This window comes from Phoxinus phoxinus (assembly GCF_949152265.1).
Source record: "Phoxinus phoxinus genome assembly, chromosome: 14".
NCBI lineage: Eukaryota > Metazoa > Chordata > Actinopteri > Cypriniformes > Leuciscidae > Phoxinus > Phoxinus phoxinus.
The window spans coordinates 2,910,147-2,938,028 of record NC_136889.1 but is presented as its reverse complement, the minus strand read 5'-3'; the positions used below and the strand labels follow the sequence as shown (position 1 = coordinate 2,938,028).

At 35.9% G+C, this 27,882-nt stretch overlaps 1 protein-coding gene across 2 annotated transcripts in view; it reads left to right on the top strand.

Annotated features, from left to right (window-relative positions):
• The window catches only part of LOC307011050 (signal-induced proliferation-associated 1-like protein 2), a 149,133-nt gene that overhangs the window by 91,938 nt on the left and 29,313 nt on the right, over positions 1–27,882 (top strand). The window contains exons 9-15 of one of the 2 annotated variants that reach the window (XM_079636319.1): positions 6,316–6,590; positions 13,606–13,848; positions 16,596–16,745; positions 17,844–17,941; positions 18,980–19,062; positions 23,894–24,300; positions 27,628–27,822. In XM_079636319.1, coding sequence (XP_079492445.1) covers positions 6,316–6,590; positions 13,606–13,848; positions 16,596–16,745; positions 17,844–17,941; positions 18,980–19,062; positions 23,894–24,300; positions 27,628–27,822 — 1,451 coding nt within the window. The remainder of the gene's footprint in view (positions 1–6,315; positions 6,591–13,605; positions 13,849–16,595; positions 16,746–17,843; positions 17,942–18,979; positions 19,063–23,893; positions 24,301–27,627; positions 27,823–27,882) is intronic. The other variant, XM_079636320.1, reaches the window with a different exon arrangement.

The window sequence follows — 27,882 nt, the reverse complement described above, 5'->3', positions numbered from 1 at the left end:
ATTTGTGAAAGAGAGACTGCTGAGTGGAGGAAAGGATTGGTACGCTGTTTGTCTTTCTGTTATCAGGCATGGTAAGGCAAGTTTAAACAAAATAATGATAATGAACCAAAACAACCCAGTTGACTTTTCTAAAGAAAAAATGAATAATGAACAGATAGAACATTTGAAACGGTTTGAAAGGCCATGTAAAATTATATAAAAGCTACAGAAAGATGTGAAGTTTAAATCTTATTTAAACCTTAAATATTATACTTTTAGAGTTAATATAAAAAAATAAAAAAAGCGAACATTGTAAATGAGCAGTTAACATGCTGTATGTGTGTCTAGCATGAGTGTGTGTGAGGGTGACAGCACTTTATGTCTTGTAGGTGTTAAGTGTAGGGCAGCTATTCCGCCTGAATAGTGAGTATATTGTGTCTTTAACCTCTGGAGAGTGTTTTTTCATTACAGATGTGTTAAGGCAAGTGACAAATTGTAAAGAAGGCAAATGCTGAGTGAATCTGATGAGAAGATGATAGAGAACATGGGACGAGCTTTAAGATCACGCTCCGTCTGGTAGTAATTACTTTTGTCATTTATGATGTGGATTTGAATTACTTTTGGATAAGTTTAGGTATTTATATAAATTGGAATTGTGGAGTTGTACAGTTATAGATTTGACGGCAACAACAAAGGGACACATTGGCTAAGTCAATATAAAATTATCCAGAGAGAGCCATATATGATTATCGTAAACAAGAGGAGAATGTTTTTGTTTTTTTTTGACTGACATTGACCAAGTCTGTACAGCACGACCTGACCTGATAAACTATTGATGACTTTAAAATGGTTGAAGAGGACTGAGTTGCGAGACAAAATAACAGACCTGAAAAAGCAGGATACGGGGCGAGACTGAGGGCCGTTGCCCTTCAAATACTTCGATAAGAAAATGAGATTGTGGCTTTAAGTGAAGAATGTAATATTTTGTTTCAGAGACAGAGAAAGATGTCTGGAGAAAATTTGTCTGAAGACAGTATGTTAAATGTTATGTTAAATTGATGATCGAGTTGTGTCGACCATCAAAAGGGGGGTGGTATAACAATTGCCAAATATGGTTTATTAAGGGGTAATTGGGTAAAAGCCCTGGAAGAAGCCATTTTTCTGCCTAACAAAATTGCTGTCTGGATTGTTTCAACAGGACGTTTCCAAGGGCATCGAAGGCCGTGGAAACTACGTACTTTACTATCTGATGATAACCTCGAAATTTGTTTTGCTTTACAGAGAGCATGCAGAATTGGGAGACAGGGCAAAATGTGTTGAATAATGGCTATGGATGAATTTTGCTAACTGTCCTGGCCTGATTGTTATTATTGTGGCAGAAAGGTGCTACACCTTAACCTAAAATTTTCCTTTTGCAGAATGTCAGGAGGATTGCATCAAGCTGAACTGATTCTGTTTTCCAAATGTATGAATATTGACTTGTTAACGTGGATATGTGTTTTTCAGGGGAAAAGGACTCTGACTTTATTAAGCAAGAAATGTCTAATGATAATATGTTTCAGTTTGTAAACAGATGGTGAAAATTCCACAGGTCACACCAAAAGGGATGAGAGGGAAAGACAAGCGTTCACTAACAAAATACTTAAAGTCTCCATTCACAGGTGACAGTAAGCAGGAAATGGTTCATTCCATTGGGGGTGTGGTGGTGATCCCATTAGTCCATGGGGCAAACGAGATGATCAACACGCCTGGAGGAGGATGTGGACCAACCAATGAATTAAGAATGTGGTTTTGTGATGATTTTGAGGATTTTATCTGATTATATTGAAATAGAGCTTAGTATTGATATTGGTATATGACAAATGATTTGATTGGTTACTGATTCATTAGAAAATATTTAAGGCAAATGTTTTGAGGAAGAGAAGATCCATTAATTAATGTAAATTATAGGGATTATTATTGAAGCTGATTAAGTAGAACCACTGCCTGATTGAATTAAAAGTAAAAGAACAAAATATGGTTAGGGAAATGGATATGGGGAAAATGTTGAATGTGTAGTGTATGAGTTATGATTGGATGTGTTATTCTGATCATTTTGTTATTCATGGGAATATGAGAAAACTGGAATGTCTGTTCAATTGGTGAAAATGACAGTCTATCTGGATGATGATGATGATGATGAACAAAATTATGCAGATGATTCAAGTAGAGATTACAGTTAAATGTGTTGATGTTTTCTTTTTCTTTCTGAGAACGATTGATATGTAAAGAGAGTTAAAAGCAGCAGTCATCCGTGTTACGAGATGGCGTACAAGGACAGGGTTTGAAACTGAGGGATTTTTTTATTTATTTATTTATTATCTGTTTGTTTTCCTACTGTGCTATAATCTTTTTCCTTACTAGTGTGACTGCGGTAGTGAGCCCGGCATTAGTAAACCTATTTACGTGCTTGCTAAAATATTTTGGGGACTTTCCCCACAAAAACAGCCTTATGCTTCTTCATCCTAAACTTTTTTTATTCACAGGTTCAAGGAGAGTGATTTTTATGATGTGTGATGTAATGACTTGAACTTGCATTTATTATTATTGTTGTTATTATTATTATGTTTGATTAATAATGATAAAAAGTGAGGAGTGTAGTGGCGGTTTTAGGATATTCATTGATCTTTAGTAAAATATAGATGATTCAAAGAATGTCACAGGTGTGTATCTCACTTGTAGTGAGAGAAGATGATGGTTATGTACCTGGGAAGGCAGAAGGGAGAGACACTCCAGAGAACAGACGAACGAGGACCTCTGACCTAGATGTCAGAAGGCCATTTGATGCAGGGGGGGGCTTAGTGACGAATCTAAACTAGTGTTATGGCTTCCTTGTCTATGGAAAACCACTGGATGGAAAACTACTGTGGGAGGAGGGCTCTGAAGAAGAAGACCTTGAATCTTAGATAAAAGCTGGTTCAGTCTGTCTGGGGGTGTGTCACTCTTCTGCACAGGGTAACAGCTGTGTATTAGACTGCTCCTTCTTGCAAGAATAAATACTTTTAATTTTATAATTTGACTCTGAGTCTCCCTTACGCAGTGATGTTTGTTTGATGAATTTTTGCCACAACACTGTGTCTGAGAGTGTGTTTGCTGTTCTCCTTCTGAAAGCCTGATGCCGATTGGCCAGCAGTTCTTCAGTGTCTCGTTGATCCGTGTAAAGCATGAGGTTGGACTGTTTTAAAGTCAAATTCAAATCAAAATGTCTCCAAGGTTAGCTTGTTTGAGACGCACTCCTGGTCATATTGTGAGTGATTCACATGTTAGATTTTACATTTGGCAGGTGCTTTTATCCAAAGTGATTTGCAATTGCAAAGAATACATGTGATCGGTTCATGTGTTCTCATGCATTGCTAACGCCAGGCGCTCCAGTTTGAGCTTTTCCCACACTATCATATCACTATATTCATAAAGCATACTTATTTACGCTGTTTGTGTGAATCGTTTCTTATAGAGTTTTTGTCTGTTGCACTTTTATTCATTATACATTTACATTTGATTTATTTATGCTATTCATATATTTTCATAACATTTGACTATTACAAAATGTATGAATTTTCTGGCCTTCTATTTTTTATTTTCTATTATTTATTTGTTTGTTTATTTATTTATCCTATCAGTTTCATTCATTGCATATTTACATTACATTTGACCATTAATTACATAAAATACTTTTTATATACTTTCTGGCCTTCAAATTATAAATTATATTTTATATATTATTTGTTTTTTTTTAATTGATTTATCCTATCAGTTTCATTCATTATATATTTACATTAAATTTGACTATTAATTACATCAAAGAAAATGTATATACTTTCTGGCCTTCTAATTTTTTTAAATAATATTTTTTATTATTTAAAAAAGTGTTATTTTATTTATATTGTCAGTTTTATTCATTATTTACATAACATTTGACAATTAATTACATCAAGGAAAATTTATATATTTTCTGGTCTTCTAATTTTTTCTAATATTTATTTATTTATTCTATGCTATCTATTGTATTGATTCTATATTTACATAATATTAAATACATTTATGATATAATTTTTGCCATTCTAAAATAACCCATGCAAAGTAATTTTTCTATGAATTGATATCAGTGTGAAATAAAGTCAGAAGTCAGGGCTCATCCATTTTGATAGGTCAGTCATTGAATCTTTAAAATTGCTAACAAGTGCAAATGAAGTTTACGGTGACTCGCTCTCACTAGCTCGGCTTATTACAGTAAAGCTGTTAAGACGGATCAGCCTCTCCTCAGAGTTATTTACTGACTCACTCATGACCAGACCTCACACTCCTGTGACCTTCTGACTCTGCTGAGTAATCAAGTGTACGTTCACTGATCAATACACTTTCTTAAATGTGCTCTCAGTAGTTTGAGACTGTAGATGCCGTTGAGAACAGCAGTGATTGGCTGCTGATGTGGAGGAGGTCTGTGAGGTCAGCTGTCGTTAATGCTGTCTAATGAGTGAACGAGAGTGTGTGAGTTTTACGTGACCCTGCAAGTGTGCTTCAGTGCAGCTAAATATGCACAGTGCACAGTCACCAAACCAGAATGCCATGTTTATAGATTAATGCTAATTACACCCATTAACAGCCGAAGGAAAACAGTCAAACCAGTTCAGGTCTTCAACTGTGTGTGTCATTTCTGCTCCACTGGCAGCACTGAATGGAAACACACACTACTCCTTAAAAAAACACTTGATTTGAGATAAAATCTTATTTATAGATTTTTCTTAATTTATTTATTTTTTAGAAGATTAAAACTTAGTGTTATTAATTATATTATAATATATTATATTATGCTACTTTATTATATTAAATATATTATTTTTATTTATTTGTAGAAATGTAATACTTGAGGTTAGGGGTTTGTTTAACAGTTTTAATTGTTATAATATTTTATATTAATATGTAATAATAATATTTGGTTTAGGGCTCTGTTGTAATATAATATATTTTATGTATTTTAGTACGTATTGTTAGAGATGTGTTCAACAGCTTTAATTATAATTATTATAAAATTATATTTTTAAATGCATTTTTATTTTATTTTTAGACATTGAATAGGGTTAGAGGTTTGTTTGTAATATAACATTATTTATATAATAAAATATTATTAATATATTAATAATATATAGTTTATGTAATATTAATATTATATAAAAATGTATATAATATAATGTGGGTTATATTATATAAAATAAATGTGTGTGTATATATATATATTTATATATATATATTATTAGAAGTTTAATACTTAGGGTTTAGAGGATTGTTCAATAGCTTTAATTATACATATATTATTTTATATTGTGTTCATATTTTAAAATTTTGTCTTTATTTTCATTCTTTTGATACATACTGTATGTTTGGTCCCACTTTATATTAAGTGGCTTTAAGTACTATGTACTTGCATAGAAAAATAAGTACAATGTACTTATTGTGTTCATGTTGTATTGTAAAATACCTTTTCTGCTATTGAGGTGTGATACGGGTAAGGTTAGGGACAGGTGTGCTGGTATGGGTAGGTTTAAGGGTGGGTTAAGGTGTAAGGGACAGGTCAACAGTGTAATTACAAATGTAATTACATACATTAATTACCGCTGTAATTACAAGCAGGTATTTTTAAAATATAAGTACAATGTAAAAACATATATGTACACAATAAGTATCAAATTATTAATTTCAATGTTAGTACATAGTAGTTAAAGCCACTTAATATAATGTTTTTTTTTCAACAACTTTAATTTGACTTTATTAAACTTTGCTTTTCTGATCTTGTTTAGTTGTAAACATTTCCTGCTTTTAGCTCATGATAGACACATGACAAGTTTCTTTCTCTTCACTGACTCATTGCATCTTCCAGATCAGCTTTTTACTTTCTAAAAAAATATTTTCCCTGGAGTACCCTTGTCTTTATTTCCATATGAAAAGCTCCTTAGATTGAGAGAACATACACTCACGCATCCGTCCCCAGTTGGATTTAAATGTTGCCGCGGGATGTTGTTTTTTTTTTGTTTTTTTTTGGCATTTTTCCCTGTTACCATCTGTCCTTCACATCCAAGATACTTAAAGGAACAGTTCACCCGGAAATAATTCTGTCATTATTTACCCTCCGTCATGTTGTTCCAAACCCACATGACTTTTCTTTTCTTACGTGAATGTCAATGCGCTCCTTCACCCCCACAGATATGTCAACCTTCAAAACCAAGTCTTTTCTGAAGTCATGTGATGCTGATGATTTGTACAAGTGAAAGTGCCATTGATTTCTTCTCTGTGTTGCTCCAGATCGTGACCCGCGGCTGCGAGACCACAGAAATGACCCTGCGCAGGAACGGTCTCGGCCAGCTCGGCTTCCACGTGAACTTCGAGGGCATCGTGGCTGACGTGGAGCCGTTCGGATACGCGTGGAAAGCCGGTTTGCGTCAGGGCAGTCGGCTGGTGGAGATCTGCAAGGTGGCGGTGGCGACGCTGACCCACGAACAGATGATCGACCTGTTGAGGACCTCCATCTCCGTCAAGGTCATCATCATACAGCCCTATAAAGACGGAGCTCCCAGAAGGTATCAGTGATCCGTTCTGTCCATCATGTCTGCTATTAAAGTGCACCCAAAAATGTAAACTCTGTCAGTAATAACTCTCCCTCATGTTGTTCAACCCCGTAAGACTTTCCTTCATCTTCGGAACACAAATTAAGATATTTTTGATGAAATCTGTGAGCTGTCTCACTCCTCCATAGGCTTCTATTGTCCGTATTTTCCGGACTATAAGTCGCTCCAGAGTATAAGTCGCATCAGTCAAAAAATGAATCACGAAGAGGAAAAAAACATATATAACTCGCATTTATTTAGAAATTTATTTCACAATATCCAAGACCAAGAACAGACATTTAATCTGGAAAGGTTATTGAACTACACAATAGCACACAGAACAACAGGCTGAATAGGTGTCCGGTGTGTTAGCGCAGCACATTAACAGTTATTCATCTACACAATAACATGAAGAACATATATCTGGGAGGCTGAATAGGCTAAACTAACATTAGCCAGCGAGTCCAACAAGTTACCGGTCAGCAAGTTCACCAAGCTCCCGATCTCATTCCTCAACACTGAATCCATTGAGTTCTTCCTCGGTGTCGCTTCTGAACAACTCCGCTAACTAGAGCGCCCTCTCGTGGCTGTAGACGGTAATGTTTTCTCTTGCTTCATCTGTCAGTATGAATTAATTTTGATATATAAGTTGCACCTGACTATAAGTCGCAGGACCAGCCAAACTATGAAAAAAAGTGTGACTTATAGTCTGGAAAATACGGTAATTGAAACTTGAAAGAATTGAAAGTTAGTAAAGACAATGTTTAAAATAGTGCAAGTGACTACAGCGGCTTTATCAAGCGTTTATCAAGCGACGAGAATCATTTTTGTGCGCAAAAACAAACAAAAATAACGACTTTATTCCACTATTCACTGTTGCTCTGGGTGAGTTCACGTAGTGTAACAGCGCAGCGCTTCTGGGTTGTACGTCAGAACGGAGGCTCACTATTGGTCGACGCTGGTCATGTGTGGGATGATGATGCGTGAGCCTACGTTCTGATGTACAACCCAGAAGTGCTGCTCATTTACAGATGGAGGCAGAACTCAGTATTATCATGCCTGTCCCTGGAGCTTTTTGTAAGTTCTAGAAGTTTTTCATTTCAACCATTTTTAGAAGCTCTTTAGTAGCTCTCATTTGACCTACTTAATATAAACCATACTGGATAACTCTATTTTTACATTTTCTAAAGGAAATGTACCCGTGTAAAACAATATTCTGGTGCTGTTAGGTCATTGCCAGGTTGTTGTATTTGTAAAATATGTGTTTGGATTCATTGTTTGCGTTAAATGTGCATTTAATCCAACGATCATTTGCTGCCGCTAGCTACGCCAAGGTCATGGGTTCGATTCCCAGGGAATACAGAAACACTGTGCCTTCAATGCAATTTAAGTCACTTAGGATACAAGCGTCTGACAAGTGCATAAATCTAATTGCAAGTGATAAAGTTAAACAACCATGGAATATTCCTAGAATTACCAGACCTCCAGATGTCCAGCATGTTTGAACATTACACCCAGATAAATATGACCTAAAGGAAAGACACATTGGCATGATGAATCTCATGTTTCAGCTCTGAATTCGAGGAGCAGAGCCTCATAATATTACACACTCTCTCTGATTAGTCCGAAAACCAAATATTTACCCGCTGTTTACATTTTCAATCCATAAGTGAGTGTGGACACATCTGAAATGTTTCTCTCATTAGTGTGATGTATGGACGGCATGTTTAAAGATTCATATAGAAACTCTTGTGGACTGCGCAGGGTTACGGCCGGCCACATCCCGCTGCTCTAGTGTAAATAAATAGATTTTCTGGGTTAGGCTAACATTAGAGCCATATTTCACCAGCCCAGACTGGATTCTGCGCAGCCATAAAAAGACATGTATGGGCTCTTTAAAGTGAGAGAGGATGTAAAAACAGTGTGTTTGATGGGAAAATTCTAGGGTTTTTTCTCTCAGAGAGGCTTGATTTCCCAGCCTTACAAAGAAGTACTGTGATGTTACCCTGGTACACTGATGGCACTTTGATATTTATTTACTTGAAGGCACTTAAATTTGAAGATTTAATGTAAAAAACTGTATTTTCTAATATACACTTGAAAATGTTGGGGTCTGCAATAGTTGAAACCTTTTTTTTTTTTAAAGAAGTGTCTTTTTCTCACCAAGACACCAATGCATTCATTTGATCAAAAATACAGTACATATTGTGAAATATTATTACAAGTTAAAAGGACTGTTTTCTATGTGAATATATAGTAAGATCAAAGCTGAATTTTCAGCATCATTACTCTTCAGAAATCCTTCAGAAATCAGTATAATATGATGATTTGAGGATCAAAAATATTATTATCAATGATGAAAAATGTATCTGCTTCATATTTTTGTGCTAACTGTGATCAATTAAATTTTTCAGGATTATTTGATGAATAGAAAGTTCAAAATAACAGCATTTATTTGAAATATAAATAATTTCTAACATAAAATATATAAATATAAATATATTTACTGTCACCTTTAATCAATGTAATGCGTCCTTGCTGAATAAAAGTATTACTGTTCTTAAAAAAACAAAACATCTTACTGACCCCAAACTTTTAAGTAGTAGTGTATAGTTGAAGGTGCTTTAAATGTGAAACTTTTCTTTACAAATGTAGTGTTTTATTGGCATCATGTACAGTGTATGATGGGAAATGTATGCTTGATTTGCAGGAATGAGCACCAAGACTTGATGTGAGGAAGTATGAACGCTTGCATTGTTTTGCTAAACTCATAGTCAGTCTTTACATTAGTATCTCACCTTTACATCACACTGTGTTTTCCATTATGACGCAGTAGTGTGTGAGGATTGAGTCAGTCGTGCAGTTGTTGGCGGGCGGCAGTGGAAAACATCGCTCTATAAATCTGAGCCTGTAAATGTGAGCAGAGCCACGAGCAATACACACTTTTCCTTGGATAAGGACACTAATGTTGGGAATAACTCTTGTGATTTTTGCTTGGTTGGACATGTGGGATCGAGTGTCTTTCTAAAACAACACTGAATCTTTAAGAGCTTCCACCTAAATGCAGTCGGGCTCGTGTTTCTCGGCTCATTCACACTGGAGATTATTCTCCAGATTATGTCCGTGTACGTCAGAGGTTTCAGGTTTTGATGTGGAAAATGTCAGTGTTTTGTTCTGTGTGTGGAAGTTGAAGTAAATCACTTGTGGAAAAACTCACATTATCTTTATCATCCTCTTTAAAATCCCTTTAGCTTATACTTGGATATTATTCCACTTTTAATAGCCCATTAATGAGAAAACGGACCAGTTTATTCTAACTGTAAACACTCGACATCTCAAATGCTCGAGGTGCCAAATGTTCGATTCAGTAGTTTACTTTTCTTTCCAACTGGTTCTCATTATGTCTGTGAGTGATGTACAGTAAATGCACTTCTGTTGACGGACTTTTCCAACACTCGAGCCAATGCTGTTAGCTGAGGCTAATGTTTCTGCAGCTTTACAGAGACACGTCTGCATGCTTTTTGATTTCTGGTCATTGACATCTGGGTCCCAGAACTAAAGATGTGTCACATGACTCGCCTCAATATAGCTCAATGCATTAAACCTCATGCAAAGTATAAATGTTTCTCATTAATGGGCATTAAAGCTGTAAAATTAATACTTTTATTCCACAATGAGCAATACACTGTTCAAAAGTGACAATAAAGACATTTATAATGTAAAAAATAAATGCTGTTCTTTTGTACTTTATATTCATCCGAGAATCCTGAAAAAATATTAATCACAGAAATGTTAAGCAGCACATTAATAATAATCAGAAATGTTCTTTAGCAGCAAATCAACATAGGATCAAATGTGACATTTTAAAATGTATTGTAATAGAAAAGATATTTTAAATTGTGATGATAATATTTCACAATATTTCACGTGCGTGCGTGCGTGCGTGCGTGCGTGCGTGCGTGCGTGCGTGCGTGGCGTGGCGTGCGTGTGTGTGTGTGTAGACCTCAAACATCTCATTCCCTATTGCAAAATATCGTGTTTTTCATACAAAGGAAATCATGGAAAATCTGAATGACATGAGGGTGAGTAAATGATGGCAGAATTTTTCATTTATTGCTGATCTTTTCCTTTAATGTATTCCAGCATGATTTTTCAGTGGAAAAAGTCCTTTTCGAGGATGTTTTGCACTGCCGTGTTGCTCATGCCAAGAGATTGTGCCAGAAAGTGTAGCGTAGCGTCTAGTGTTCTCTGCCCAGGTCAGTGATAACCAGAGGGCAATGGGCAAATAACTGATGAATGCAGCTCAATTTAAAACACATTTCAGCCGATGCAGAGATCACATTCTCTGATTTTTGAGGCTGTCTTCTGCATCTAATAGATATGAGCCTGTGGGCTGCAGGGCTGGTTATGTAAATGTCAGAGGAGAATGTGAACCCCTCACCCCAAGAGCTTCATGGAGACAATAGCAGCAGAGTTGAATTGCAGAAGTTTTTTTTTTTGGTTTTGGAAAGTGTCCTGTTTTCGTGACCTGGGTGCAGCGCTGAACCCTCGGGCTCTTTTCTTTCAACACCAGAACCCCACCTCATCCAGCTTCTCATTTCTGTGCATCTTCCAGTTCCCCTAGCACTCTCATCCAGCTTATGTTTTAATGTAAAAGCGGCCGCGTCCGTTGATAACTTGAATATGCGAGAGTTCGGTGTCATTCACATCGTTGTTTTAGTTGTCCAAATGGGAATTTGCTTAGTTGGACAACATTTAGATATACAATATATTGTCACTTTTTATTTAATCGGAAAATGTGCCTATATTTTCACCTAGCACTTTTTAGCATTTTGATTATATACAGGTGAAACTCGAAAAATTAGAATATGGTGCAAAAGTTATTTTATTTCAGTAATTCAACTTAAAAGGAGAAACTAATATATTAGACTCATTACATGCAAAGTGAGATATTTCAAGCCTTTTTTTGTTATAATTTTGATGATTATGACTTCCAGCTTATGAAAACCTTTTCATAATATTCTAATTTTGAATTTGGGGTTTTCATAAGCTGTAAGCCATAAACATAAAAATCAAAATGATAACAAATAAAGCCTTTGCATGTAATGAGTCTATATAATATATTAGTTTCACCTTTTAAATTGAATTACTGAAATTAACTTTTTCACAAGTATCACCTGTAAGTACAGGTATGTCCTATTTTATCTTCATATTTACATTATACTCAAGTAAAGTGATATAATACAGCAAATCTCACCTGCCTGATTTTTTTAATATTTCATTGCAAAATGTCAACAATATTATGATAAACATTACCATCATGATTTTATGTAACGCTACTTTGAAACAATATGCATTGTGAAAAGCACTATATAAAGAAGTTTGACTTGACTCGAGTATATTGTGTGCAGTAGTGTGTGTTGCAGTTGTTAAAGCTCTGGACTGGTAACCAGATGATTACTACTTCAATCCCTGAAGAAGTGAAAAATGAGTTCTCAACATTGTGCCCTTGAGCAAGACACTTGTGTGCAGTGACCGAGTCTTTGTTGCAAACCCATGCTTTATATATAACAATATTTAATAAGAGAAAAAGCAGGGTAAATATTCATACATCAGGAATTGATTGCATGGTGAAAAGTCTCGTGTTTGAAATATAAGAGGGACTGATGATGTTAACCAAAAAAGAAAGATATTTCAGAAAAAAATTACTCTATTTATTTTCTTGAGTGATCCTTATTATGCTTTTCTACACGTTCAACTTTCTTTAGTGTGTAATGTTGCTGTTTGTACCTCCAAAGCCAGTTCTTCTCTATATCAGTGTCAGTGTTTCTGAACTCCTGAAACGCCTCCATTGTAGTCTTCAGTTTCTACTGGGAACAAACACGTCACAATATTCCTCATTTAAATAATTAATATGCAGAATAAAGGGGCGGGGCCTGTTTGAGTTAGTTATTAGTGTGTTAAACTGGCGGTTATGGTAAGGGGCGGGACATTTCCCAAACACATTCGAAGTGTCACACTCTTGACCAATCACAACACACTGCTCCAGCCGACCAATCAGAGCACAGTGTGCCTTTCAGAAGGAGGGGCTTCATAGAGACAGGAACTAAACAGGGGTGCGTTTCCCGTACAACTATATAGCTCGCTGCTTAACTACCATAGTACGATGCATCGTTGGAGAAATCAACTAGCTCGTCACGACTGTTTCCCGAAACCGTATGTCGTAAAGTATCGTTCAACCACGTTGGTTTATGACGTCTCGCACGTGGTGGACTAATAAATTATTTTAATTCATCTTTTTGAGATCGAATTAACGCTAGATTTTGTCATATAAGTTACAGACATGTCATCTGAAGACCATTTCTAATTTTTCTCAGTTATTTTGCTTTATTACCAGACTCAATATTTGGCTCGTTCTTACATAGTAGAGCACGTTCGCACATTCACAGTCTTCAAAAACGGTGTTTTAAATCTCTTGACAAACTAAAAGACGTAAATTACATTTGTATGTATTCTAAATAAATAACACGGGTTGTACTGAATGTCAGCTTGCTTATTTTGCTAAAGATAAGGATTTATTCAGTCTATATCTCATGTAAACTAGAAACTATGCTTATAACCACAGCTCGAGAGCTGTCGCTCCAACCACACAAGTTTGCGATGCTGTTTGCGAACGTTCGTTGGAACGATGGTTTCGGGAAACACCAAATCGTTGAACTATGCTGATAATGATGGAACTTGCGACCATATTGGCTAACGATGCTTTCGGGAAACGCACCCCAGAGCGTTACTGACAGACTGGGAAGAGAGGAGCCGCAACAATGGAGAATATGAGGAAAATAATGTGTTTTTTGAACATTCAAGCATGAAAACTTATTCTAGTAGAGCCCAAAAACCAAATCAAGACTTTTATAAAGGGCATAATACATACAATCCTGATTTTATTATGAAAATATTGGTGGCTTATTTTCTGCTTTCTGTGTCTCAGGGGATGTTCAGAGCTCTACCGCATTCCCATGGTGGAGTATAAGCTGGACAGTGAAGGAACGCCCTGCGAGTACAAGACGCCCTTCAAAAGAAACACCACCTGGCACCGTGTGCCCACCAGCAGCCAGCCTGCTCCCCGCGGATCCCCCACACAGGGTCCCGATCGCACGCCCTGCCAGCAGGTCCTCCAGAACGCCATCCCACGCAGCACCTCTTTCGACAGGAAGCTGCCAGATGGAGCCAGGTATCACTTCTGGTCACCATTCAATTCACGTTTATTTGTATAGCACTTTTCACAATACACATCATTTCAAAGCAGCGTTACAGAAAGTGCTGCTCTGAGAGTCACTTCACCAGCTTTACATTTGAGAATCATCATATATACACAGAAACTCAAAGGACAACCCGCTAAATAAAGGTTTGGTTTAAATTGAAGAAATTATGACAGAAATATAGTTACTATTGCAAGTATTGTGTACTATGTTTACATGTGCTCAAAGTAGCAGTAGTAATAATAATAATAATCTTCTTGTGATACTTATGAATATAATTTTTTTATTTAACTGTAAAGCAAGATAAAAATACTCTAATACAATATTTTTGCAGTGCATAAATATGTGAAAATTGCACATAAAAAACTGTCTGTTGTTGTTCCGTGTCATGCAACATTTTCGTTTTAAATGCGCACTATCATTTACTTGCTGCTGGAAAGTGTTTTGTTGCATTTCCAGTGTTTTTGCCATACTTACTGACCCAGAACATCATGAATTCAGGTTCCTGTATTTGGTATGCATGCAATATGCCTTTCAAATCTGGTTTGTTATAATGTGGTCATTTGTTCTTACCTGGAAGCCCCTCGTGGTGTTGATGACCTTTCCAGACTCGTGTGTGAGAGCGCATGTGGAGAGAGCTGTGCATCGCTTCAGTAATGCCACTGAACTGACCAGACGCTCTTTCTGCTCATGCATTCATGCTAAATCACTCAAAGCACACTGGACACGTTGATATGACACATGCTCACAAAGATTTAAAGGACTTGGCAGATCTGTATGATATGGAAGCTTGTTTCCGCCACAGAGTGAAAAATAAAAAAGGTAATTGCGACTTTTTATCTCACAATTGCGAGTTTACATCTCACAATTCTGACTTCAGGATTGCGTTATATAAAGTCGCAATTGTGTGTTAAGTATTGCGTGATATAAAGTCGCAATTGCGAGAAATATACTTGAAATTCTGACTTTTTTTCTCAGAATTGCATGTTTATATCTCGCAATTCTGACTTTATAATACGCAATTGGGGAATATAAAGTCAGAATTGCGTGATATTAAGTTGCAATTGCATGTTATAAAGTCAGAATTGTGAGATATAAACTATTCTGAGGTAAAAAAAAAAGAAGGTCCGTTTTTTTTCCTTAGAATTTGACTTAATAACTCGCAATTGCGAGTTTATATCTCACAATTCTGAGAAAAGATGTCAGAATTGCGAGATATAAACTTGCAATTATGTGTTATAAAGTCAGAAATGCGTGATATAAAGTCGCAATTGCGAGAAAAAAAGTTGTAATTCTGACTTTATAACACGCAATTGAGACTTTTTCACGCAATTCTGACTTTATATCTCGCAGTTCTGAGAAATAAAGTCAGAATTGCGAGATGTCGCAATTGTGAGATAAAAAGTCGCAATTATTTTTTACAAATGTTTTATTCTGTGGCGGAAACAAGCTTCCATAGTATGCTTCTGTCACAGTGTATTAATACACTAGAATGCATGTTGTCCTGTGCCATTTTTGGTGTGCAAAGTCACCATGCCAATTGTGCAGATCTCCTTAATTAAGCTTCTACACGTCACATTTTGCGGTTCTGGAAGGTGTGAGCGATGCATGGAGAAGGAGAGCTCTGCTGATTCCCGTTATTAAAGCTGACAGAAACAGAAAAGCGTTGCAGGATCGGGAGTTTTCCCCGCCACTACTTCCACAAGCTGACGTGTGATTGGATCACTGATGGTTTAGTAGACAGGTTTTTAGTGGAGGAACATATTACCATTCTACCAGTGCTATTTTTGGAGTATGCATCAATAAAGATTAGATTGTTATGTTTTATGCTAATACTGTATGTTACTGCAGTTACCCTTTTATTTGCTAAATCTTGATATTCTGTGCACATCTTCTGTACGCATGGAAAACCCAAATGCACAGTTGCCCAAATGTCAAGTAAATAAAAGGAAAATTTAATTAATATTTTCCTTAAAATGTTTTAAATTAATTTGAAAGCATGATAATCTGACCGTTATTGATGTCAGATTAAAGTGATTGCTGTTTAATCAGTGCGGTCTTTATGAGTCGGTCTGTTGCCTAATTATCCATTTCACTAATCACCGTTAGTTCATTCATTCAATTATATTTATAACAATTATATAATTATATTTATAAATACAATTATAAACTAATTTATATTACGTTTATTGAAAATAATTTAATGTTTTATTTATAAAAATATTTATAAAAAATATTATTTGTTGATTATACTATTATTTAATAAAAAAAATATTTTCATGTACTTTATTTCATGATATTATTATTTATATATATCATATTATATATTATATTAAATCTTATCTTTAATCTACAACTGAAAAAAAAAAACATGAAATGTATATGTTTATCTGACGGGTTTTTTTAATTTTTAAATGTATCTGACGTAGGTTGATTTGAATTTAATACATGTTTTATTTAGTTTCATTCATTATTAATGTATTAATCTTCCTCAAGATTGATAAGAATGTTATATCAGGAAAAATGATGTTTATTGTTGTGTTATCCGCTTCTAGGTGTGATTGAACACACTCCTGTGAAGCGAGTGATTAGATCAGACACGCTGATGTTGTCTTCTTGACTCTGTGATTCGCTGAAACCTGTTGCTGAGACTGAAGTGTGCTAGTCGTGTCAGTATCAGCGGCGACTCCATCTGTTCTCTGTCTTCCTCACGCTACAGAACGGCTCAGGATACGGAGAGCCCTCAGATGTCCTGCAGTAAAGGAGAGGCGTCCCAACACTACCGCAGTTCTCCCAGTAACCAGTCGTCCTCCAGTGACCCCGGACCCTGTGGGAGCGCCAGCTGGAACCAGCCGCCCGGATACGACGGGTAACATGCTAACACACACTCACAGACAAGACTTTTTTCTGTGGCATAATTCATATGTAGTTTGTAATAAATAATAAATGTATTGAAAAAATAGTATGTACCGGTACTGTATGTTATTATATTAATATAATTTGATAAAAAATTCAATTAATACAATTAATTGCAATGTTAAGTAAAATGTTGGTTATTTAGGTTTAATTAAGTATTATTGTATTGGTCCAATTAATAATTTGATTAATATAAATTAATAAATAAATACATTCAATTACATTAAAATTTTAATATGATTTACTATTTATGTACCGTAGTGTGGATTAAGTTTATTGAAAATATTTTTATTTAATATGAATGTATTAATAAGAAATATTTATACATTTTTATGACTTATACTATTAGTTTGTATTAAACTATTTAATATTACTATTATTTAATTAAATGTATATTTTATTATTTCATATACATTTTGTTATGTATATCATATTGTCCACCTGATGTAGGTTGATTTGAATTGTAATATAGAGATTTGGAGTTTATTTAATATAGTGCAATTAACTTTAAATGTACTAATCAAACATTTATTGATTCCAGAATAAATATTATTTATTAATATTAATTTATTTTATATTAATATCATTAAATATAATACATTATATTACAATTTTTTTTTCCATTTTATATAAAAACTGTAAACATTAGTTGTTTATTGTATTGTTCATCTGATATAGGTTGATTTGGGTTTTAGAAATGAATTGATAAGTAACGAGTAACCTGATTAATGTATAAATAGGCTCAGTAATTGCTAATTTATTAATTGGTACTCGATTAAGTTTCGAGCAGAACCTTCACACAGAGGAAGTTGGGAGAGTGTGAGATAATCAATCCATAATGAATCTAATCGAGGCTGACATTTCTTAGTATGATGAGTAAAGAAATGAGCTATCGCTTTATGAGTTTGACCGTGTCCTCAGACTTTGATCCCAGCTGGAGGTGTTTCAGGAGAACTGAACATCAGTGCACTGCGATGAAAGATGAGTCTTTCATCATCCTCCTCCTCTGGCTGACTGAAGCCCGCTAAACTCACGCCTGATCCTTCCACAGGTGTCCGTCTCCCGTTCTCCACGAGCGCTCCGCTGAGGCCCAGTGCATGCTGGGAGACGGGGAGAGAGAGCCCACCCTCGAGAGAACACGCTCTGCGGGTGAGATTCACACACTGAGCTTTATAGTTATCCTCCTCAAGAGTGAAGGTCACATGGACATTAGCTGCTGACACTGGAAGTTAAACGCGTCCTGCTGGGGGGGAAATAGGTTCATGTTGGGGTTACATGATTATTTAAAAACCGGAATCGAGTTGTGATTATGAAAATGCAAAAATCTGCAATTAAATAAAATAAATACATGTGTGTTTCAGAGTGAAGCGAGGCTCTGTGTTCATTTACTCGTGAGCAGCTCGTGGTTATCCACCTAAATAAAAGCTTGATGCTTTAATGTGTGAAAATGAAGATATTAAGACTGCCATGAACAGTAGTGAGGTCATTCGTACATTTTAATATAGCACTAAGAATTTAAAAAAGTAATTTTGTTTAAAATTTTTATTTATTAGTTATAATACAAATAATAATTATTAACTATGGTAACACTTTACAGTAAGGTTTCATTAGTTAACATTAGAATGAACTAAGAGTGAACAATACTTCTACAGTATTTATTAATTTTTGTTAATGTTAATTTCAACATTTGCTAATACATAATTACAATCAAATGCACTGTGAACTAACATGAACAAACAATTAACTTCTCTTTTTTTTTACTAACATAAATAAAGATGAATAAATACAGTAATGAACGTATTACTCATTGTTCATGTTAGTTAATACATTATGAAATGAAACCTTATTGTAAAGTCTTACCGTTATTATTAATCATATTAATATATAATCACAAAATTCTAATTTTCAAAAATTCAAAATTCAAAAAAATCACAATCACAAGCCAAATTGTGCAGATTTTTTTTTAATCGCAAATGCAACTTTTATAAGAAAAACCGCAATTCTCTTTTTGGTGCAGCCCTAGTTATTGTGGTCAGTCTGTTTTTTCTAATATCATAGAGGATCAGTTGCCCATCTCCATCTAGAGCATCAGTGTGCAGCATAATGACCACATTAGACCGTGTTTGTGCTCATGTGCTCTTTAGTAAGATGTTCTGAGAAGCTCAACGCTTGATTCTCTCTTCACAGAGGCGAAGTGGCACGTCCCTTCCACCAAGATCCTCAACTCTTTGAAGGAGAGAGGCAAGGATTCCCCGAACAAGCTGACGCGGGTAAGACTCTCCGGTAGAGGAGAACTGAAGAAGAACATCAGTTATTCTGATCCTGAAAGAAGATTCGGGAGGAACAAACATGTTCCAATCATTATGTACCATTAAAAACGCTTTTTAAATCCAAGACCCTCCGTTGTCCACAACAATATTCAATATTCATTCCTCATGTCTGCTGATAGGTTTCCTCTGGCACATCTGCTTTATTGATAAAGTTTTATGTTTTACATTTTTATTTATTTACTGAAACAGGAGTGTTTATAGATTAAAATAGGTAAATATAATAATTAAAATTATATATATATATATATATATATATATATATATATATATATATATGTGTGTGTGTGTGTCTATATATATATATATATATATATATATATATATATATATATATATATATATATATAATTGGAAATTAAATACAGATTTTTTTAAAAATATATTTCAGAATCAGGTTTTTTTTAGTTAATAAAAAAAAACTGTTGTTACTTGAAATAAAATAAACATTAACTGAAATAGAATATATATATATATATATTTTATTGCAGCTATAGTTGCCAAAGTATTTGTTGTTTTCATTTAGTTTAACTTGATGTACTACAATTAAAACTTAAATAAAAAATAAAAAAACATGGACATTAAAAAAACAATAACTAATAAAAATGACAAAAAACAATAAAATTACTAAAAGGAAAATGGAAAATAAAAAAATAAACACTAATTGAAAATTATAGTTTTACTAATCTATCAGTCAGTGGTACTAAAGTAACACCGCTTAGAGTCTTTACCCAATAAAATATGATCATAATTAGAAAATATTATCATAGTTATTGGCATAAATGCATTTAAAATGTTCTTTATATAAATTATTTTATTAATGTACATAACTTTTCCAGGTCTAATAAAATCACACTTTTAAAAATAGGCTACCTCATATTTATTTCCTCAAAGAAATAAAGCCGTTACTGAGAGGATAAATAGAAATGTTTCGATTTTTATTTGCTTTAGCATCTTTAATGCTTGTTCTGTATTATTATAAATCATGTCCCCTAAAATCAAAATGAAATAAGAATCTTGTTGAAGCCGCAAATTTAACGCTAAAAACACTGATCTGGCAAAATCCCGGTCGTCCTACACACAGCTTATAGAAGGTTATGAGGTCCAGTTCATCCACAGTTCAGAAGACCGCTGACAAAATAAACCATGTGGTTTATTTATAATTCAGTTGGCTAGCCATCAGGCGTTTGTTTATATATGCAACTGTATGTTTATAAATGCCGGACTAATTCATAATCCTGGGGAATTCCCTCTGGGAAATGTGGTCAGTGAGACTTACACTTCACACATCAACCCTATAATCAAGTAACATTGGCTTCTCCTGAATCTGTTGCTTCGGAGACGTCTCCAGCTCGTCTTTACGTACAGTCGGTTGATATGACACACACACACACACACACACGGAGCCCCGCTACTCGTGCTGTCAGTGTGTGTGTGCATCAGTGTGATGAATGAATGGTGATAAGGTCAGTCTGCCCTTGGTGCTGGCGCTCTGTGCTGTTATCAGGGACACGCTCGTGTTTGTCTGTCTCTCTCACCTTCAATGTTAGTTTTACCCAATATCTCTCGCTCCCTGATCCAGGAAGAGCATCTGATCACCGGCAGACAATGCAAAGTAAATTACGCTCGTTTAACGCAGGGCTCCTGTAGTGATCCCTGTGTGTGCATCTGTATGTATATGATCCTTATACTGTACACGACTGATTTGAAATGATGTTAGTATGTAGAATCTCTGCTAATGAGTCCGGCTTTAGCAATACAGTAAGTTAACTGTCGCTATGTTTCCATCCACCTATTTTTATGTAAGTTTTGGGACTGCTAGATGCAAAAAAATGTGCATTAAAAAAAACTCACTTAATTGAGGTATACAGTTTTTCCATTGGATAAGAAGACATGTGCATCAATTACGATGGAAACACAATTACCAAATAAATCCCTAAAAAGTCATGTGACTCCTCAACAGGGCATGTGATTGGATAACCGGACCAATTGCATCGCACAGCATCTCAAATGTTGTTTTGGTCATTCTGAAAAGCCTTAAATGTCATCTAAATAGTTTGTATGATGACCTCCCAGAACTGTCTCGCACGATTGCGTTCCCAAACATCTCCGAACACAAGATAGCAAGTGTTTATAGCGTTTCGTCTGCTCGTTCTGAGACCCAAGTCATTCATGATGTATGAAAACAGTTTCTTTCCCGATTTCAGCAACTTCTGCAGGGCTTTGTTCGCAAATGTTTTTAAAATTGCAACTTTGCATGGAAGCATAGCTAGTGTTATGCTCTAATAAGCGTAGAAAAGGAGTAGTGCACACAAATATTGAGTGAAATCATTTTGAAATACATTTTGTAATATTTTATAATCACATTTGAAATATTTTATTTATACTTTTGAGTGTTAAGAGCTTGTTGCAAATGCATTTTGGTAAGGATGTATGTGATGCTGCCGGAAAATGAAGTATCTTAGAAAGCATTGCAATTTTGCTGCCTGCTGTATTAATTCATACATATGGATTTACTTCAATATAATTGAGCTTTCGTTGAGCCCCGCCTTAGACGCTATTAACCAATCGTACTTTAGAATCTAAATGCACACATCTAAATGCAGACATTAGACTCTGTTGCCGACCACCAAGCAAAAGAGTTGTGTGTTTGGATGATTTTAAATGTATTTTCACAGAAATGAAGTAAAACGTTGCCAGGCCTCGTATAATAGTGATACTTTTTTGCTGTTAAACTGAACATCTTCATTTTCCTGCAAGGTAAATTAATGTGAATTAGTTTCACTTACACTAATGTTATTACTTGTAATTTCCTTTAAATGAGGCCTTTTCTCTTTCAGTGTATGCCTCGATTCTGATCAGCAATCACTGCACTTTTTAATCACGTTACTTATTCATTTATCAATTTCTGGCATATAGTGTCTTAATTCATTCCATCCCACGTTAAGTATAATACCCAATCAATTTTTACCACTTCATGCTGTTCAAATGAATCTCGAGTGCCATGTTTTCTAATGCTTTTCTCAGTTAGCAACTCAGTTGCATTGAAAACTTTGAGATCCTGGGGATGTTTAATCTACAGCATATGATTTATTGTGTGTGTGATGAAGAGCTATAGGGGGTTTGCAGCTGTAGAGCCTCTGAACAAATATGGAAAAGCATGATAGATTAAAGGACTGTCTCATTATCCATGTTAAGTGGATGTGTTTTACAGCTGCATTAATGAGTGTGTTGGGTCGTTTCATGTCAGTCTAAAAGCAGGTTTAATGTCAGAATCACAGTCTCTTAATTAAGTTTGTTGTTGTCTTTTACCATCTATATCAATAACTTACAAACCTTTTCATCTCTGAAATGGTCTCTAATGTCTGTTGCATTGTCTAAAATGCTGTTGGCCGTATCCACTGGGAGATGTACATGGGCCATTCACCACAGGCTCCGCTCTTTTAATTTATTACGCCTATTGTCTGCGCACTAATTAATGAATACAGCTCATATTTGCATACATTACCACCAGTCACAGAATTATTCATTAGCTCACAGTAATTAGTTTTGCTGGTCTTTGCAGTGTGCAGTGGTACATTTAAATTGGCATGATATTAGTTTGGACTAAAGAAGGTGTCACATGACAAAGAATATGACAGCGGATGCGACCCGTTTTCCATCTGCTAATTAGAATTATGGATGATAAAATATGCTAGCGAGCGCAAAACGTCACGTAGACAATGGCACGATATGTATTGTTTGTTGCAATGTGAGCTACTGCCTTGGTATTTATGCTGCCAGTTCTTAATTATTATTATTTTTATTTTTTTTGTGTATTAATTATATTCAAAATATATTAAAACTTTTTTTTTTATATTTGTGTATGAATAATATACATACATACATACACGCATATATATATATATATATATATATATATATATATATATATATATATATATATATATATATATATATATATATATATATATATCATTCATACACAGATATATAAAAAAAATTGTAATAATTTCACATTTAATCTCCAAATTAATGTAGAAACAACATAAAGACCGTAGACTATATTTTAAATTAAAAGTTGTTATATATTTTAAAGTCTAATAAGTGTTAACATTTTTAGCTTTCAGTTATACTGTGATGCTGAATGGCTATACTTAATGGCTAAAATTGAGGGGGAAAAATCATAGAGACATCAATAGCAGTATTGGCCTTCTTTCATAAAAATATTAAAACAATCTTCACATAAGCCCATTAAAATAAATGTCACAGTTACCTGTCCTTCAATAAATCAGGGCTCAATTGTTTCTATTCCAGTCAGACCAGTTCAGATTTCTACTTGCCCTGTTAAAATTTACAAAAAGTTATTGTTTTCATTGTTTTTGATCCGTGTAACCGTTGACTTTCAGGCAGGTCTAAAAGTTAGGATATATACCGAAATTTAATAAAGTTATCAAACACTTCACAGTCTTCACTGCATAAATCATAAATGAAATATAGATTCATCCTTATTAAAGCTACACAAGTTATTCAGTCTAGAGCAGTGAATGATTTCTCTTTTTCTTTTGTTCTTTGATTATCCTTAATTTGAATTTATTTATTTTAAAAGGGACAATGCACATTAATTAACATGAGCACTCATGTCCATCATGTAAATGTGCCAGATTTAGCCATACATATTTTTTAATCTGTAGTCCCTGTCTAATGACAGACAGCAGCAGGTTTATTATCCCTATTATTAATGTTTCCTTGGTGTGTGTGTGTCTTCCTCCAGCAGGGCGGCGATAAGAACTCCAGTCACTCCAGCAGTAACACTCTGTCCAGCAATGCCTCCAGCAGTAACAGTGATGAGAAGCACTTCGGCTCCGGGGACCTGATGGATCCAGAGATGCTGGGTCTCACCTACATTAAAGGAGCCTCCACTGACAGTGGCATTGACACTGCTCCCTGTAGCATGACCCCAGGGGTGGCCAGTGCATCTGTGGCCCGCGTCGTGCTCCAGGGCCGGGGCGCGTCTGATCCGGGACACCCCTGGACACCGGAGCTGACTGAAGAAGGTTCAATGGAGGAGGACCACGGGAGGTTGTACCTTCCTCAGAGCTACGCCGCGGCTCTGGCCGCCGGACACACACCCGCGGACGGGAGTATAGGAGACCTGAGCGAGATCTCATCTCATTCCAGGTGAGCGAAAGAGTGCTCATGTACAGGAGAATATAAAATAGGTCAGATATGTAGCTTGAGGCTGAATGGATCATGCATTTCCTGGTTGGTTATATTCAAATGGTTCTAAGCGGTGAGTTTTTGCCAACATTATTGATTAGCCTAATGGTTAGTTTCCCAGTCTGCTATCTGTTATTGTTCATAAATATGTGCATATTCTTCCAGTTACACACAAACACATAGTTTTTCTATCTGGATATGTACAAAATCCAGATACAAAAATAGTGTGTTTGTGTGTAACTGGATTGAAGAATATGCACATATTTATAAACAATAACAGATAGCAGACTGGAAGCATTCCACAGTATCTGGATATTTTACATATCCAGCTGTGTGTATTCTCTTGAAAAGAGAGAGAGAGAGGGATGGTGCTTTTTTTAACAGCAAGCCAGCAGACTTTTTGCATTTAAATTGCCATCACTGACTTTCTGTTCTCGGTTTGAAGATCCTGAAAGTGACCTATTATGCAAAATTCAGTGAATCTGCCCTGTTCGCTTAGCTCCTCCTCTGAGTGAGCTGTACACAATCCGCCGTTTATCTCCTCACTAGAGCCGCTAGTGGATTCACAAGAATGCCTCAGCTACGTGATAAACAGTCTAAATGTTATCAATGAAAACAGAATGCATTTTTACATCCCACTGCCTTTCTTTTCCATTGCTTTTCTATGTAAAAGTGCTAGATGGACGTGTTTGACCTTGGCGCTCGCATCTTTCACAGTGTCTCGCGCAGGAAATGGCATTGTAAAAGCGCAGCACTCAAATTAAAAGAAGTAAAAAAATTAAAATAAAAAGTTTTTAGATAAAAGAAGTTGAACCTTTATTAAAAATAAAATACAAAATTTGATAAAAGAAGTTGAACCTTAAAAAAAAAAAAAAGATTTTAGATGAAACGTTGCATTTTTAGATGCAAAGACGCGTGTGTGTGAATGGCACCGAACAAGAGAAAACAATACAAGGTCCGTTTAGCGCTTCTTCACATACATTTTTTTGGAAAAGCAGCGCAGTGGAATGCAAAAACGCATTTGTGGAAACGGCCCCATGCTGTTTCCTGTTTTGTTGTTGCTGGAGTATCCGAGACACAAGTTGTAAAGGCTCCGCCCTCTTCTGGAAAAGGGGGCGGGGAGCAGCAGCTCATTTGCATTTAAAGATATACACACAAAAACAGCATGTTTTTGCTTCCAACCAAAAAACTACTTTTTTTTCAGGATTCTTTGTTGAATATGAAGTTTTAAAAAAAACATAATTTATTTGAAATAGAAATCTTTTGGGGCATTATAAATATCTTTACTGTCACAAAAAAACAACGTGCTGACCCCAAACTTTTGAACAATACATCTGGAACACTGGAAATTATTTCCTGTGATTCCAGTCCAGTTAATCAGTTGGAAGTAGCAGATCCAGTCTTTGGTCAGTTACCTCAATATTACTCATATTTTCCTGTGTAGTAAAAATGGGACAGACCCACTACAAGGATTTATTTGCGTTGTCCAGGGTGGTTGTGGGGATTGTGCAATCAAGATAACATTGGATATTAGGAAATATAGATGGCTTTGTGTATGTTGCATTGGTGCTTAAATGTTTACATGGGTTATTTTCCATCCATACAATGAAAGTGTTCTTATATTGTTCATGACGAGTTGTCTTCAAATGCATAGATAAGTGAGGTTTCAAAAGTACACTATTTTAGGGAGTATTATTAGAGCGTCTTGAAGGACAGTTATGTCAACTAAACCCTTGAAAGCATAGACTGTTACATAAAAGGCAGACAAATGGTAAAAAGTCTCCTTGAGATGGACCGGAGAGAATGGCAGCTGTCATGTTGTTGTAGAAAGGTCCTGCTGGTAGCCATGTTGTCAGTTCTGATGTGTGTGATTTTGAGTGCATGTTTGTCTTGTGAATGCATTTCAAAATATGCCTGAACAGAACACTGTCAATGCAGAATCCCGGGGGATCGTTCTTAGAATTAGATCACTATTGATCTAATTACTCTTAGGCCGTGTGTCCACCAAAGCATTTTTCCACACGGCTGGCGTATTTTTTTCATTTGTTTTTAGTGGGAGCGCCGCGTTTTTTAAACGCCATGAGCGTAACGAGGCGCTTTACAGGTCGCCGAGAGTTGAAGAATATTCAACTTTGGGTAAAACGCAGCGCTCATCACTGTCACTTTTTACCCAATTGTCCAATCACAGTGGAGGAGGGGCGGGACTAATACCACACCCACATTCTGCTTGTACAACGTCAACAGATGACAACAACAAAGCATAATACCGTATATACCCGAATATAAGACGACCCTGAATATAAGACGACCCTTCCATTTTCCAGACTTATTTTTGGGGACAAAAATAGATTTTTGTGGAAAAAATCTGGTTTTCAACAGAAAATAATTTTATTTGAAAATTGCACTGATAATTCATTCTCTCTCTTCCAGCACGCGGGCGCATCTTCTCTCTCTCTCTCTCTCTCTCTCTCTCTCTCTCTCTCTCTCTCTCTCTCTCTCTCTCTCTCTCTCTCTCTCTCTCTCTCTCTCTTTCTCTCTTTATCTCTCTCTCTCGCTCTGCGTCTCGCGCACCTCTCTCTCTCTCGCTCGCTCGCTCTGCGTCTCGCGCGGCAGAGAGGAGCAGTGTTTTAATTCAGTTAAACACAGATATTATGCTGCTTCTCTAATTTTACATGCAAGTATAGCCGAAATCACAGCACAGATATTGTTTTTTATCTTATGTGTATTTGATTTCATCAGACGACTGCTCGATTATCAGGATTTTTGTGCAGATTAACATCTTGGAAGGGAAAGCTGGTTTTGTCTTAATTGGTCGCGTTTCAGTCACTATTTCATATTAATTCCATTGTTCTTCCTCCCTTTCCCCCGTGATTTTGTCTATATCGCGAATATAAGACGACCCCCCATTTTTCAGCCTATTTTTAGGACAAAAACCTCGTCTAGAAAATACGTTACATTTTATCGACATTTTAATATAGAATCAACACAGAAACAAAATATGTGTGTGATGAGATACTAGTAACACTTTCGTGGGTATTCCGTATCATAACAAGCAAAGTGTCTCAACTGAAAAAAATGCTGTGCTGCCAAAACGCTCCCAAGCGCCCATAGCTAGGTGTTTTCAGCTGGCTAAAAACGCTTTGGTGGACACACAGCCTTTTCAGACCTGTATATTTATATCCCTTCTTCATCTATCCACCGGTGCTTAAATGAACTAGTACATGAAGTAATTTCATATTGTTTTGATTGCTGGTTCTCACGTTTCACTATCCCATGTGCGCTGGCCAGTGGCTCCCACCACTCCGGCAGCCCCTTACCCCACAGCTCCCAGTTCACGTCCTCTCCAGATCATCCCGGAGCCCAGGCCGTTCCCTACAGTAGCCAGGAGCCCGGGCCCAGCACTGACGCACACACACACAGCCGCCGTAGGAGGGCCGATGACAAACCGGTCCCGGACGAGCCCCCAATTCAGTCCGAGTGTGGGTGAGTGTGTGGATGTGTGGATTAGGGATGCACAATAATCAGTATCGGCTATCATTTTTA